Genomic DNA, 17,502 nt, shown 5'->3' with positions numbered 1-17,502 from the left:
AGATGCAATAGACTCCAGTTGTTTATAAACCTGATTGCCACAGGTGAGATCTACACCACAATATCAAAGCATTGTCTGCACATAGTAAGCATAACACCAAAGGACAACAGTAGACATTAATGAATACTTTGGAGATCACAATCTATTCTATACACTACAGGCCTAATTTTGCTGCAGATGTTGTGTTTGTACCAGCTAAACTCTATTTTCCCCTTATGCTTATAGTTACAGTTACTCAGGGATGCCTGCATTTCATCTGCAGCTCTGGTTGTGAAACACAGAGGGATATACTAAGAAGTGCTCTCAATAATTTTCATTTCTTTTCTTTGTCATAGTTTAACAAGAGCAGGACGAGGGATCAACCTGAATGTGTTCAAATGAATAAAGATCATTTAAGCAACATACTCAAAAGTAAAATAAGGCTCTGTGAAGAACGATTACACAGAGCAGCTTTACAGAGTTGGTGTAACCACTCTGTAACCAGTGATACTTGGTACAACTGGTGAAACAAGACAAAGATGCAAAACATTCTACAGATGAATAATTCAAATGAAACAATGGGTACTGCTGCACAGAAATGCATTATTTTAAGTTGTCAAAAATTATTCCACCTCAGAAAGATGCTGCAGCTGAGGATACGGTTTTGTTGATCAGTGTTTCCACCTACATAGTAGGTCCCCTTTTCAGTACTACCTGTCTTTCACCTAACAACTTTTTGTCAAACAGAAAGAGAGGGAGAGGGTCACTACAGGATCTTATTAAATCAGTGTGTCCCATAGTAGAATATAAAATTAAAGCTTGAGTTGTGCAACTTTGGCAAAAAGCAGTAGTGCTCAAGAGGTATTCCTTCCTGATCATTACCTGATGTCTTTTCCCCTGATGATCCCCTGAGAAGAATGACTGACATCGTGTTTCAAGTAAGTAGAAAAAGACCAATTAAATTGCAATGGAAGAAACAGAAAAATGTACATAAGGTAGTGTAAATATAATGAGAATGATTATACAGAAATTCTTATTTTATATTCTCAGCATTCTAGAGTGCACGGAACTACTTAAACCTACATATGCAATTAAAAGAGTACCTATTTGAGTTTAGTTTTCTAATATGTGGATACTGAGAGGAACACCAACTATGACATCGATTAAGAAACAATATGAAAGTTATCCAGAGAAGCTGAAATCTTGGCTCCAGAAAACTCTGAGGGAATTTTGTCACTTATACCATTAGAATCAGACTTTCTCCCTTGATACCTAAAAGCTATGAAAAATCATCTTCCATTTCTATGCCAGGCTTTGTGCAGCAGCAGACCACATCTTTCATTAAGATACAGTTTAGATAAAAGCAGTTCATTTCATCCATGGGGCTAACATTCAGAAAGCCTTTCAGAGCTGCAGGGGCCTAGTTCAAACATTTGGGCATGGCAGTGGATTTGCACTTTTCATCACAAACTCTACAACATAATAAACCAGCAAAATAAATATTTCAATCAAAAAATTTTAATTACCTTTCTGTAAATGCTGTAAACTCTGAACACTTGTCTATTAAGAGTTTTTCCAGCTAGAGGTATAGAAAGAGAAAGCGATTTTTAGTATCCATGTATGTTTGCTTTTTAAAATACAGATAATGTTTGCCCATGTTAATCAGGTGAAAACCCTCCAGAACTATTACGTCATATAAGACCTCTTTTTTTTTTTTTTCCTTCTCTTCTAAATAAAAGAAGTAGATATAAAAATAAGGTTAATAAAAACAACTAGATCCTAAATGCAAAGAAGCTCACAGGTGGGGCACTGAAATATTTCAGCCCAGAGGTCAACAAAAACTAAATTTTTTACAACCTAACTTGTCAGCATGACCAGCTTTGACAATCAAGCCTATGAAAAAAGGATCTATATTGAGTCTAAAATGTTTTTACAACTAAGAAGAAATCATATAAAGAAAAAAGACAAAACAAGATTATACAAAGTTGCAGTTATTACCAAAAACAAAGGAGAGAAGACATCAGATGAAGCATTCTTACCTCATTCATTTCTTCTGACAAACTCCTGGTAAATGCATTATATTCATTTATCATGGAACGTACATGGCAATTGACTCTTACTGTCATACTGTGGACTTTTTGCCATCTACTCTTTTCCAACTTTTGAGCAATCCTGGTCAGCTCTGTGCTTATTATCCAAGCTCTTTTTAATAGCAGCTGTAAGTTATCACTTGTGCTATACTGTGAGGAAAGTATAAGTTCATTTTGCTCATCCTTCTCAGCGCTGATCGGCTTGGACTGGAGAATACACATGCATTCACAGTCTGTCATCAACTTCAAGTCTTCCATCCACCGCTGAACAGAGTCCACCTGAATTAAATGCATACTAGGAGACAGAGAAAGAAGGAAGAACAAGGTGAGGCAAAGATATCTTGGAATAACCATCAGCAATAAAATGCTGTTATATCTAACTACCAAGTTGCAATTCATTGGCAAAACCATGCTTTCCCTTCCATTTCAGTCACAAGTTTTGTGTTACTGATCACTTTCACACTACATAGCATACTACAAAAAAAATCAGTAGAGATTGGGGATGACTAAACAGAATTTTAGGCTGCAGTTTTAGAGGAAAACAGTCCTGCAGTCCTTTGCAAATGTAGTGTTTGCTATGGTGAAGTAACAAAGTTATGTGCTTGGTTGCTATTATTAGGACTACACTTTAAGTTTTTTTATACACTTCACCTATCAGTCTCTGCACGGGACAAGTTTTACCTTGCAGTATCTCTCCAAAGCCCTTGCATTGACTCTGGGACAGCCAAACCAAGATAACTAACGGTACTGTCAGCAACATCAATTTCTCGCGCATTATAATCTCCATAAACTTCAACTGTATTCTTCTTTCTGATGAGAACTTTTACCTTCTCTCATGTTTCTCACTGTTGTCCATAAAATATGCATATCTGACTTCCAGAGCACATTTTTGCACAACAGTAATCATACTGTAAACAAGCGAGGCTGTAAGAAACTCCTTGGCCAGCACGAGGGCAATGAACCTGCACTTTGAGCCCTTGCACACTCTGACAGAGGCACAGCTGTTAACACATAGAATCACCAAGGTTGGAAAAGATTTCTAAGATCATCCAGTCCAATGTCCTGAGCTGTTACGTAAAAGCCTTCCTGTTAGAACTGACTCTGAAATTGCATTAGCCAAGATAGAGACAATCACAGGGAAGGACCTTTCAATTCTTGAGCTCAGCACCAGTTGAATTCAGAAGATCCCCTTCCAGACCACTGAGGTAATGCTGCACAAATTACCAAATTTTGGCTACAAACATATGCAGGAGGCTAACCTCAAGTATAATATTTTACATAAATAAACAGCAGACAAGATACAAGGGATCAGTTTCATTGATCCAATTTCCCTTTTCACCAAATACAGCGAAACTTCTTTTAATTTTAAACATCACAAGCTGCTGCTATTTAAGTTCTTTACTCAGCACTGAGCACTGTGTAATTGTATTTTATGATTGATTGTGGTTCACTTTCTTCCTACTATATGTAGTCTCCTTATTGCCTTTTTGGATGTGAAACAAGGTTTCCTAATAGACAAAAATAACAACTCCAGAAGTTTGAGATCATGATTTATAATGACATGCACAGTTTGTGTGCAGTAAAGGATAAACTCATTTGACAGAGTAATGTATTTTTCATTTCCAAAGTGCACTATGATAATTGATTAAATCTCTGTTTAGTAAGTATGAATTAACTCTTATATTATACATTCACATGGAGAGAAAACTCAAATATAAGGATAGTTGGCTTAAAAAAGAAATAGCTTATGTTTCCTTTATTCTCAAATAGAAATCTTCACTCCAAAATGAAAAAAGGTTTTTAAAATTGTACACAAATGATTTTAAAGAAATTCTCATTTGTCTCAGTTCTTACTAAAGTAATTGACCAAAGTACAGTTGTGTAACATAAAATTTTGGTCATCTGAAATTTAACATCCTTTAACTCCACTGGATGAAATAATACCATTTGCCTTCTTTGAGACCAAGGGACTACTGAAAAATCCGTGTTCACTACATCAACATTTCTGATACATTATGCTTTAAACTAATCTCATGATTAGTCAAGCAAGATACGAGTTGTTTGCTTTCATTCACTTCTCCACATACTTAGACAAAATCTTCCGAACGTTCAACGCATGAATTTGCAGATTATCTTTTGCATATTAAAATAAGGAAAGCCAAGTAGAATCAGTCCTAATTAACTTTTAAAAACCATATTCCAGACAGCATTTAATGATGTCTCAAAACAAGTTGAAAATTTCCATCTTGTCACCCATTACTGAAAAAATAAATAAATTACCACACCTACAAAAAAAAAACACCCATAATGGGACAGATTAAAAACCTGTCTAGCCCATTATCCTGCTCTCAACACAGCCATTAGCAGATGCTTAAGGAACAATTGCAAGAGGTAATGCAGGAGCCAAGCAACCCCTCCTTCCCATCTTCTGGCAATTAGTGGTTTATGAACTTCCTAAGCCAAAACACACGTCTGTGCAGGAAGTTTTCACAATTCATGAAACAAAAGTAGCCATTAATCCCTTTTTGGATTTATTTAAACTTTTGGCCTTTACAACATCAAGAGACAACGGCTTACACTTTGATTATGGTTTGTATGAACAACTATTTCTTATTGCTTATTTTAAACTTGCTGCATTGGGATATTAATACAAGTTCTGCAGTTCTTGTATAAGAGAAATTGAAGAGAGAGATCCACAGAAGCCCTTTTTGTACAACTCACTGTTTTTTGGTTTTTTTTTTTGCTGTGACTGATTTCCTTTGATTTAGCTCATTTTCAATACATCAAAACTGTGCTTATCCAATCTGTCAGCGTACAGAAGTGATCTCTCACCTCTGATCATCTGCTTACCCTTCCCCATTTTTCCTAAAAACAATTCTAGTTATCCTCTGGCCTTCCAAGATGAGATGCAGGAACAGCATACAACATCCAAACTTCAAATGCATCATATAACGGCATATTTGGATTGTATTTTCTGTACATCTCCATTTTCCAAGAATTCCCCCAATTACTTTTCTTTACTTAAGTGCTTTGAAGGGAACTATTTCATGTTTATCTTCCACAAAGCATAACTATTTTTATTTCAGAATGAAAATAAAAGTGATAATATAGTTTAGAGTTAGTTGCCCTATGGTGTAAGACTGTTCTTCAGTTTCTGGCTCCTCCTCACATTTCCTACTGTGCTCATTAACAATCAATTTAACCAGATATCTTACTTTTTTAGTGACTCAGTATTAACAGGTACTTCAGTGATTGTGTGGATGTAGTTAATTTGAATTAACCTGATCAATTTCACATCATCTGGAAGTGTTGTTACCCCACTATAATAACTATTTTCAGGCAGTTAACAAATATACTGAGCATTATTGGTTTAAGGATAAGGGACCTTAATGGTGTGATTTTGCTCAGTTCTGTTTCATTAAAAACCATTAGGTGGTTAACTGGCAGAGACCTTCCTGTATAAAGTTAGCTCTCCACTAGTTTAATATTTTTTAATTTAGTATGCCTTGGCATACTGACAAGACAGCAATTTATGAATACTGCACACCAAAAAAGCAGCATTTCATGTAAAAATAGAAGAAATTTGGTGCAAAATAAAAATTCAAAAGAAAGCGTTTATTTGATGTCACCCTATTTTAATTAAGGCTGTAAAAGAAATGAAGTTTTCAAGATCATTCAATTGAATTTCAGTAACTAGTGATTTGAATACACTGAATTCTAGTGTGCCTGTCAAACGTCTGTTTAAAGACTGTATTCTGACAAATTCATCTGACTGAAACCAACTTAGAGCAACAGCATGTTGGAAGTATGTTTCAACAGAAGCTAAGACCTTATTCCACACAGACATTTCCACGCTATATAATGCTTTGATTTTCAGTTTCATCATTCAGAAGGATGCATGGGAAAATCATTATCATCTTACATTTCTAATACATATGTTGTTTTCAGAGTTACCAGCATTTCTTTCTTTAAGTAATAAGTAGTATGCTAATGAATCACACGATCCTTAGGACAGACCCAGCAACCCCTTTTACAGGGCAGTCCTCTCTCTCTCACATTGGTGTGATATGAATACAGAAGCACAAGAGTAAAGAAATAATAACTAGATAATATTTACAGCTTCCAGCTTGGACCTCTTTACTATAGTTTTACTGGCAGAAACACATACTTTTTTAAATTGCAAGTGTTATCATAAAAAAGAATTATGCCTCCATTTTTTATGCTGAATTTCAATAAGTACAGAAGTTTTGTGCTTTGTATATGGAAGGCTGAGCTAATCAATTCACGTGAATATTCCCAGGGGCCATCACATTTATAAAGTGTAAAGACTTCTGCTGTGTAGAATTATGTTTTCTTGAGGCTTCTTAGTCTTTTTATCCATTTTCACCTATTATGACAGATTTATCACAGATCCTAATGATAGCATTAATGCAGCTTCCAGATAAGTCTACAGTGAAAGTTATTGCCAAGACTTACAACTCTGCTCAAATTTATTATTCTAATTAGCAGCAGGTAATTAATTGGCAACAAACAACTTCTTGAATGGATTTAGCCCCCTCTTTGAACATAACTCATCTCTAATTTTTTTCTAATGCATCTATTCAAAATTATTCATAGGTACCCAATATTCCCAGGGCCAGTTTCTACATTAATATAATAGACAGCACAACTCAACTATCAGTGGAAGGATTTAGTGAAGAGCCTTAGAGAAGGCTCTTATTTATACTCAAGTCACTTAACACTATTAATTGCTTGTAAGAGCCTTGTGGATCTGTGATATACTTGTGCTAATTTTAGCAAAAATTTAACATATTTAGGGAGACAGTTAAGTGATACAGAATACCTGTAGGGTAACTGATTTTTTAAGTGAACACACTTACTTTGAAGATCACTCAGAATAATTGGGGTCTATGAATATTTAGCTTTATAATTGATGTGGCAAGTTAAAGGATTAGTCCAATGATTTGGACAGTGTTCACTTTTCTCCTAGATTAGACTTTTTTTCCTGGTATATCAGCAACTCAAATTCACAGGCAGAAGAAGAATTTAATATTTAACAGACTGCCCAGAAAGGTTGTGGAAGCTCTGCACAGGCAGTGTTCACAGCCAGAATGGACGGGGCCCTGGACAACCTGGTCTAGTCTCAGATCCAGAGGCTTGTAGCCCTGCCTGTGGCAGAGAGGCTGGAACTTGATGATGGAACTTGGGGTCCCTTATAACCTAAGCCGTTTCTATCAATTAAGCCTTCAGATAACATTAATGAAAAGCAAAGTAATTCCAAGTCTTAAAAAAAAAAAAAAAAAAAAAACAAAAAAAAAACGGTTATATTACAGCCTGAATTTTAATGTCAACACTTAAACGATCATTACATTAATTCTTCCAAATAAAGTTATTTTGAAAGATAATATGAACCACAGCCCTCAAAACACCTCTCAAAACAGAAGAGCACAAGGAAACTGTATACGCTGTAGCCAACCAAGTATTTCAAAGTTTATCCTAGAAAACAGGAATATTAGTCAGCACTGATCACCTTTCCACCTTTCAATGCTTGTTTATTTTAGGAGTAGCTTTAAACTACAAAGAAATGCAGCAGAAGTAATGGAATTATTACCACTAATTTCAGGAAGCAGAATGTCAATGAGCAGAAATATTGGTAACAAAACCATAATTACTCAAAGATCATATGCAAAACACAGGTGTTTTTTTTTTAATCGTGGTGGCAATAAAATAACTGTTTTATTGATTGATGACACCAAAATATTGCTACTTTTTTGGTAACTGATATCCATAATCATCTTCATCTGGCTATGAACCAGCAGTGACCCCCCTTACCACTTAATGAAACTTCAGTGCCACTGAACTGGGCAGAATGCAATTACTGAAACCACCTGCCCCTCCTTCAAGTCAGCACTACTATGGAGAAAATGTGTTAAAAACACAAAGAGTTTGCATCTTGTTAGGCACCCATCTTGTTTCTGCAGGGAGATCTAATGCTGACAAGTCTTTGAATCTTAGAACTGTAGTCAGACTGCTGCATTCTGTGCAATTGTATGCATTTACTAATATAGGGGAAATGTCTCTAAAGAAAGTAAAAACACTAAACAACAGTAAACACTTCTACTAGGTAAGTTACAGTATGTAAATTAACTATAGCTTCATTGCACCTAATTAAAAGGCCACATAAATCATTTAGAATTAAGTGCTACACCAGTGTTCTTCTCAGATCTTTATGCTTTTCTGAGAAATCCTCACTGTAAGTTGTCCCCCTAAAAATGTCTGGAAAATATTATACTGTCCCAGAATTACTGGCATATTGTAGAACATAAGACATAATATAAAATCACAGACCAATTCAGTTTGGCAATTAGCTTATGTAAAACTTAGGCTAAGCTTCACAGATATTAATTTTCTTAAGTAGGGCCAGGTCCTTTCCAGCCTCTGTCATCTGAAGAGATAGGCAGAAGACAAAAGGAACTAGTTCAGCCTAGTTTTGTGGATTTTCACTTCGTGTCTGGTACATTTCATTGTTAAGACAGCAGATATCTCCATAAGCACAAAAGTCACTGAGTTCACAGAGTGTAAAGACAACCATAAAAGAGAAAAGCATTTCCTAGCGGGATATGGATAGAAATGCTAAATAAACTCTGCTAACAGCAAATTAATGATAACATAAGGCTCCATTTGACTTGCTTGCAGACAAAGCTGAATGAACTGTATGCCAGTGTCAACACAATGATCGCCAACTAAACACATAACTGTTGAATTTCCATTCGCAATATCATTGATATTTGCAATTATTTCTGATGTCATTCCTGGATCAGCTTGTCTCAATTTTTAATATTTACAAAATATGTATAATTCTGGCTATCTCTCAGCATTAAATTAATAAAACATTCAGCTGACCAAGATCTGCGTCCTTTGTTCAGCATGCTACTCGATTACTTGTCCTGCCTTAAACAGATTCCCTTCATTCACAAGCAAATTGCTCTTTGATGAGCTGGATGAAGTAGTTATCCCTTCTATCTTGAGGAGAGGTCCTGAAATAAAGAGCTATTCTCTTACCGCATGGAAGAGGCAGTACTAACGTGGCAAGGATTCTGGCACTTTTGCTCTTGTACATATAACACTCTGTGCCTTGAAAAATCATACATTATATTTTTCCAAAATAAACATGATACCAGAGCTGAGAGGTCTTCACTTTGTATGAAATACCCGAGTCCATGACTTTGGATTGTGTGCAGCCCAATAAACACAGAACAGCATAACCTGATGGAATATCACAAGATGGCTCTACTCAAAACATGCCTAAATCTTGTTTTGGGACATTAAATCTGATTAGGTGACTGAAGTGTGTTGATAACCTCAAAGGAAATTGTTGTCAGCATACATTTAAATTGCTACTTATTGTCCAAATACCAGAGTTCTAGCTCCCATAAATAGCTCAGAGGTTCCTGCAATGGGGAATGAATGAAGGGACAACAAAGCCAACAACAGGAAAAAGTATGCTCAGGTTGCTCATCCCAGTTCATGATTCCCTTATGCTCAATCTAAGCTTGTCATCACAGAGGGCAGTGTTCCTCACTACTTTTTAAGAACAACATGGCCTAAAAGGAAACCTTGTAAATACACAGCAGGGATAGAGAAATTGAAATATGAAGGAGATAAACAACACAGGAAATAATCCAGGTTCACAGATCACAGAAATGCTCAGATGCAATTGCAAGAAAGGACTAATTTGGAGACTAACATGAGAGTTCAGGAAAGTAGGGCCAGCACCTCATTGAACATTTATTTTTTCTCCAAGTCTGCCTTAATTTGTAGCTTAATAACAAACAGTACAGCTTTTTCGAAGAAATTATGACATGCATTATGAGCATCACCATTAGCTTTTCACCTTTTGCCATTTACTCACTTAAGGTCCTAACCCTACTGATTAAATAAAGCCTGTTTTACTTAATGAAGAAAGCAACAATCATTTTACAGGGGCTTATGAGATCAGTATCATTCAGGACAGTAATTTGGGGACACACAGTCACATCTTTTCACAGCAACTCTAGCTAAAAAACCAACAGCAGACTATCCGAGAATTGCATTAGGACATTAACCCTTCAACAGACAACTGAAAAAAGATAGAAACTAGCAACAGGGTCACAAATAATGGAATAAGGTGTTAGAAATGCCTTAATTAAACCTTCTCAGTCAAAGAAAGCTATATTATTTTTTTATAACAAAGGAATCCAACATTTAAGCATATTTACATGCTTCTGTGGAAACAGAGAAATGAAAATTAAACCTTCTCACCAAATGCACTCATCTGATAGCATCAGATAATGTGTTCAAAAATTGCTTAAAACTGAACTCAAAATAGTTCATTGTGGGTTCATAAGTGCTCTTTTAAGCAGCTAGACTAGAACCTCAGTACTCTGTTAATAACATCTTATTTCTCATCTAAATTTCTTAATAGTTATTTCATTGCCATTTGGTTTCAAGTTCCACGTTACATAAGAATTAATCTTTTAAAACATTTTAGAAAGAGAACACACTCTTCTCAGCTTCTGATTTATAATAATAATAAAAAAAAATTAACAAGCAAAACTCTTTGGGTTGATTTTACTGCTCTTCTCCTGCTTACTCCCCTTGCTCGAAATATTCTGGTGGCTGCTGCAAAACCCTTTTTTTGATACCTGATATCATGTTTGATATCAAATCAAGCCTCAAACAAACTTGCATAGTGGAATTAGTACACCCACATTTCAACTAGTCTTTTTTTTTTTCCTCCCTATTACTCATGGCCTCAAGATTATCTTGTTAGCAATACTTCAAAATTTAAGTCATAGCAAGTTGTGCCACTCACGAAATGAAACATTTTAATAAAAACAAGTATGGAGAGAAATAGCTGAAGTCTGCTTTTAATTATCTTCTTTCAGAAACAACCCTTATGACTGTCCATTCCTGTTTCACCCTTTGCCTGACAGTTATGTCTTGCTGTATTTACCAGTAAATTACCATTGTGCAATCTCCACTGATTTTTTTATGAGGGAAAATAGAAAAACAAGGTTACCTCATGACAGATCAGGAGGTTATTTAGCGCATTCCATTTTCAGCAGGTTCACATTCACCTGTTTCCTTTTTAATCTCAAATTTTTAGGTACTCTCTTAGAGCTCCTTTCCTGAGTTTCTCCTCTTTTTCATTCCAGTTGCCTCTTGTCCTACCCTCCCATGTTCGCTAGATATAAGCACATCCTTCTGCTTTCCTCTTGAAGTTGATACAGAAATTTGCTAGCTACTTCAGCACTTGAATAGTTCTTCTCCCACTTTCCATGGATTGAACTGTGTTTTCCTTTTCCCAGATATGCTTCTTTGCTTTCTATGCCTCTGACAGTTGAAGCTAGATGGTTACTGTTCCTGTTGGTACCTATAATTGCATCTTCATTTAGTCAGGGTACTTTTCCCACATTTTTGTACCTAATCCTTACTAGTTATTTGTATGAAGTAAACATTCCTTACCTTTTTCTCTTTTAATCTCTTTTTATTGAATCCATACAATTAATATATGTTAAATGGCTTTTCTTAAAAATCTCATTGGAGAACACATAACAGACAGTATATACTGGCATCATAGCCTGTCAAATTTCCTCTTAAGAAGTTATTTAGCAAACCTAGAATTTCTGCATGAGCCTTCCCACAAGGACCCAGCTTACTGCTAAAGGCTAGGCTACAATACAACCAACAACTGCATATGGAAGACCAGGAGTTGACATGGCATACTTTCCTTCTGTACACATTGTCTCCTCCCCCCAAAATAGATTGTTTTAGGCTCTGGCATAATGCTAAAAGACCCTGTTTCACTTTTGTTTTTTAAATGTTTCAGATTCTGACTTCTTTCCCCCTTGTCACTCTACTCTGCTCATCCTCTTTCTGTTTACATGTGCTGCCCACTTGTCAGAGAGAGATCACTGAGCCAAGCAAAAGAATGAGATATCTGCACCCCGTTTTCTGTACAAGGCCAGATTTGTGGTTTTTTTAATTTACTTAAAGCCTGTGTCACCCTCCAACCACAATCAGAAGAACAGAGAGACCTAATGGATAAATTGGTTGAATAGAAATCACAGAAGTTGGGTTCCACTCTTTTCTTTTCTACTAACACCCCAGCCATTTCTGTCACTTTCTGCCACATTTGCCTTCTGCCAGACTGGCTCTCCGTTGCAGAGCTTATAGAGGATGAGACATTTCCTTGCTTTAGTACTTAAAGTTGTGCCTAGAATTCGGATCTTGGCTGCAGTGTACAGGTACTATGACAACACTTAAGAGAAGCAAGCAAACACTAAGATTTTCAAAGCGATCCTGAGAGGAGTTCTGAAGGCTACATGGCAAAAAAGGAGAAAGGAAATGAGTAGTTATTATTTTTACCACCAGAGGGGGACTGCTGAATGAGGGACAATAGCCAAAAAGAAAAGAATGCCTGAGCTGGAACAGTCTCATTAAATTCTAAAATACAGAGCAACTGGATCCCAAAACATGAAAAAGAGTTCCAGAGGGTTCCTCAAAATGCTGAATAAGATGAGGAAGAAGCCACAGGCTGATTTCCTGGTAAAAGTATAGATGAGAAGGGTGAGAGTCCCGTAGATTGTTCACTCCTCGGAAGTAATTCATTAGTGAGGACTTTTCACCTTGCTGCTGTTCACAGCAGCTCTAATAATCTCAGATGCTCAAGATGTGCTGACGAGCACCACCACACAGATGTCAATCTTCTTCAGAAGGGAGCATGTGAAAGGAATGACATTGCACAGAGGATAGAGCCAGGTGCCTTTTAGAGGGCAGGAGAGAATGTTACAAATATTGACAAACAGAAAGGCTGAAAAAGTGACTTTCCCCCTCCCCCCCCCCCCCCCGCCCTCTCTTAGTGAGTAGGATGAAGCACTGAATCCATTTGTTCTTCTTCATCTAGTGACAATGGACTTTGGGTCCCTGGCAGTGAATCTCTGGCACAAATGAGGTTACCCATGATTCGTACAGGTTTTATGTTCTGCTGTGCATTAAGACAGAACAGTGATATTTTCTAGGAAAAAAAGCATCATTACAGTATTACTGTGCAAAAGGCAATTATCCCTTCTTAATTATTTATTTAGCATTAATAAACTCTAATTGACCACAAAAGGAACATAGGAAAAAGCTAACAAGAGGAAAAAAGTGTAATAAATGTGAACATGGGTTTTAAAGTAATATCCCTGGTTCAATGAATTATCCCCTCACATCACATATAAATTGATTTTTTATGCAAGCACATTATTTTGTATTAAAAACAATAGAAGGGTAAGTTTAACCAAGTTACTGTCTACTGTAATGCCTTATAATGTATTTCTTTATATATGCTTTCTAATATATCTTATATTTCCTCATAGTGGAGTAAGAAAATTTAATGTGAAAACATAACAGAACTGCAAGCAAGGAAATATCCCATACTATGAAGTTTGTTACAGATATCAGTCCTGACTAAAATTTTCTTCACATAAATTACTGTGTTAACAGAACTTCATGACTGATACGTGCCAAAAAAATAAATGACTTATTCATTCAATATTCTCTTTCACTTTCTCTTTGCCATTCTTACTATAAGAGCAGGGTTTTCAGTGGAAGGAAGTAATTGTGTATATGTCAAATGACTTATTAACAATCCTTCATGCTGCCAGAACACATACAGAAAATAAGTGACTTCACTGTAGAGAGAAGCAAATTCAAATAGATCCAGTGTGCTGTGAGATATCTTTGTTTTACTGTTTTCCAGAGCGCAAGACTAAATCTAAATTGATTCATTAAATTACTTTCAATACTTCATAAAATTTTCACAGCATCTTCTAAATGGTTTCTCAAAGCCCATCAGTTGTCAAGTTGGGTATGCTTTTCTGTAACTACTGTGGAGACAAATCAGGCTGGGACTGCTGAGATAACTTGGCACATCAGTAAGTGCAAGGAAAAGGATGTGGAATTCAGGTTCCAGCTTTCACTCTGACTCCTGCACCTGGAAGGACTCAAAGGCCTCACATCCAGATCCTAAATTTGAAACCATTTGATCACAACTTTGCACTTCGGGCACAATTTTAAGGGAGATTTGTTTTCCTCTCCATCATCCCCTTCCCAAATAAGTTCCATTTCTCTAAACTCATTACTAACCTGGGCTATAGTGAAAAATTATTCACAGAATGAAAAATTATCCATTTTATAAATAAATAAATAAATTGAACCTCTATTCCTTAATTACAAGCAGCGAAGAAATTACACAATCCCCATTTTGGAAAACATAACATTTTACTTAGAAATATTCCAGGAATTAATCATTTAAACAGACACATTTTTCAAAAAGTTTTAACAGATACCTTGTGTTCTGTTACCAATAACGCAGTCATTAAAAAAACTAAACAACCAATTAGGAGACTCGACCTCCCTCCTTCTTACGGCTATGTAAAATAAGTAAAGAAATCAAGTTCTACTGGGCAACAGAAACCAAGTGTCAATGAACATACTAATGGCTAATAGAGAAAAAGAAAAAAAAAAAAAAAAAAAAAGAGTAAGTAACAGTGTAATAGAAATCCCAAACAAAACAGTAATTGTTCACCAAGACTTAATTTTAAGCTATATTCTATTCCTACTGCAGGAGGAGTTAAAAAAAGATAAATAAAAAAATAAATATTACATACTGCAATTTTACTCTATACTGATTCAGCAAAAACAGTGTTAAATTTCTTCTGTCTGTATTTCGCCAGATGTGTACTGACAACAAACATAGCTGACTTGTGTCTTGGCTTTTCTCTCTTCCTTCCCATCACCCAGACCCTCCAGACATCTGACAAGTTCTCACAAGTTTTGAGGACTTGAAATAATCTAAGCAAAAATGCAACAAAACAGGTCTTTGAAGAACAATACTGACACAAGTGTCATTGGCTGCCCAGAGTCTGGGGAAGGATGGGACAATGTGGTCTACCTGTATTTGGGGAATATCATTTTTGTCTCACTGCTCTCCTGTTCTATTAAACGTGGCTAGATTTTTCATCATCCCCTGATCATTTTCTGCAGGTCCTGTGTTTTGGTTGGCTGGGTTCAAGTTTTGCTTTTGTCAGTGTTTGCTTTTTTTTTTTTTTTTTCCTCCTGGGTTTGCTTTCTTAATTTGGTATTTGTCTATCTCTCTATATATATACATATATACATATATATATACATATATATCTCAAGAAATACTAAGGTACTTATCACAAACCTAGGCTGAAGTTTCCATTTCAGTGGCTTATATTTTCCAATTTAAAAAATATGTATATATCTAGGAGAAAGTAGAGCTTCTAGTGCTTCAAATATTTAGGCGGAATAGACAAGTGTTACCTATATACAGAAGTAAAAAATATATTTGAAACCTCAAATACTCAAGTAGAAGATACAGTTCTTACCCAACCACATTCAGAATTCTTGTTAATTTAATACATGATCTGAGCTTTCAGAAGAGCTAATGGAGACTTGATAAGGTCCTACAGCACCTCATTTCACTTCAATTTATCCAAAAAGAGTCAAAAAAAAAAAAAAAAAAAGGCTTGTACCATTAGCAGCTAAAATACTCTTTAAGCAAATGAAGCACCTGCCTGCAGCTTGCAGAGGTACCCAGGAGTGACAGAATTCTTGGCCCCCCAGCTGCACAGGAACCCAGAACAGCACGATGACCAATATCAGCAGGACTTTGCTGCCTATTAGCAAAAAGTTAGACTATTTCTGACATATAAGAATGCCTGAAATCCTAACATGTCTTATGTAACCACAATAAATTAGCTAATCCGTACCAAATTTATCTGAAGTAGGAAAACTTGTCCTAACAAGCTGCAGGGATGTACACAGACCTCTGATGATAATAGGCTGTTTTCACTGTTAAAGCCTTTTGAGACATAAAGCATAACTAAGCTCACTTCTGATTACAAATGGATTAAGGATCTAATTTGAGCAGCAGCACTGCTTTTCTCCAGCACAAGAATGACTGAAAATTATATACAGATACAAAAAAACCCTAATCTTACTGCATCTAAATAAAGCATGTATAATTCCTGCATTATGTTTGTGGAACAATATTCATGTTCCAATCTATCACTTCAATCTTTCCTGAATTATCTAACGATCAAGTGGCATATTTTCAAAGGCATTTGTTTGGAGCATGAAACAGGTAAACACATGAAGTCATCCTTAACATCTTTCATAGACAGTAACATGGTCAAGGGTTCATTTACAAACATACATTGAGGTGAGTCTGGCTGAAACAGAGTAGGAGAAGAGAAGATTTGTGACAGCACGTTTATACCAAGCTAATACAATCAGATGGGCAACCTCCCCTCATAGTTCTGATTTTGCTTTGTAAACTCAGTAAGCACCTCTCAGAAAATTCTCAGCTCAGGTGTCAGTGGTAAAAGCATCAGGTGCACAAAATGAAAACAGTTGCAAGGTAAAACCTTGCCTTGAAACACCAGGGGGAGAGCAGGGGAGATAGTTATGCGTAAAAAGAAGTCTTAACCCTAAAGGGGAATTAATTGCTCAAATGCCCACAAAAGATAAAAGAGGATAAACACAGTAGTGACAAAGTATTGGAACATAAGGATCCTTTTTATATCTTCCACATGAGGGTTCAAGCAACTTCATGGAAACAAGATCCTGCAAGGATTAGCTAGAAGAATAAGCTGAAATCAACTTTCCCATGCTGCGCTATACATGTAACTTCACACATACCCCTACATAGCATTGAATTAAGAAGCACAGAGAGCTAAATGCTCTCCTAAATATCTACTGGGGAGAAGAAAAAAAAAAGAAAAAAAAAAAAAGAAAAAGAAAAAAGAAAAAAACAAACATATTTCTAAGAAGACTTGTTGCATGCACACAAACATTCCAATTTCATTTGTAAGCAGAGCAGTATTTCAGCTGCTACGAAGTTCACAAAGTAAACAGGAGAAATGTCTTGAACACACGTTTACCCTTAAAAAGAACAACAAAGCTTTATGATTCCTGTTTCACACCTTAGAGGAGCACAGGGGCTGATCTGGTACAAGTAAAGGCTGAGACCCTAAAGCAGTTGTGAACCAGCCTCAGTTTTTACCCCTACTACCACAGGTTCTTGGTAGCACACACAAAGTACTGGTGCTTTTGCAAATTTCCTCCACGCATGGTCTTCTGGCACATCTCTCAAATGTTTCCCTGCTCTTCACAGTCTTTCAAGGCTACTGTCCAGCTGATTTAAGGGCCTGATGTATATGCACTGGGAAGGATTGGCTTATGCCACCCAAGCTAGGGAGCTGCAGTTATTTAAATTAAGGATCCAAATTCAAAATTTTGGGTTGATCAACTGATGAGATACGTAAACTGACATTAAAAATTGTTTAATTTGGGCATTTGCTAAGGGACATGCCTTTGCAAC

At 36.2% G+C, this 17,502-nt stretch overlaps 1 protein-coding gene across 8 annotated transcripts in view; it reads right to left on the bottom strand.

The window, feature by feature from the left end:
- Nucleotides 1-17,502, bottom strand: part of INSC (INSC spindle orientation adaptor protein) — a 128,536-nt gene that overhangs the window by 53,827 nt on the left and 57,207 nt on the right. For all 8 annotated transcript variants that reach the window (XM_085550195.1, XM_015864118.3, XM_085550197.1 and 5 more), the window contains 2 exons: nucleotides 2,019-2,364; nucleotides 1,506-1,558 (listed from right to left, as the gene is read on the bottom strand). In XM_085550195.1, the coding sequence (XP_085406321.1) occupies nucleotides 1,506-1,558; nucleotides 2,019-2,364 (399 nt within the window). The remainder of the gene's footprint in view (nucleotides 1-1,505; nucleotides 1,559-2,018; nucleotides 2,365-17,502) is intronic.

This window comes from Coturnix japonica, chromosome 5, assembly GCF_054131305.1.
Source record: "Coturnix japonica strain WE chromosome 5, WE-NBRP24, whole genome shotgun sequence".
Lineage (NCBI taxonomy): Eukaryota > Metazoa > Chordata > Aves > Galliformes > Phasianidae > Coturnix > Coturnix japonica.
This window is presented reverse-complemented; position numbering and strand designations above follow the sequence as displayed.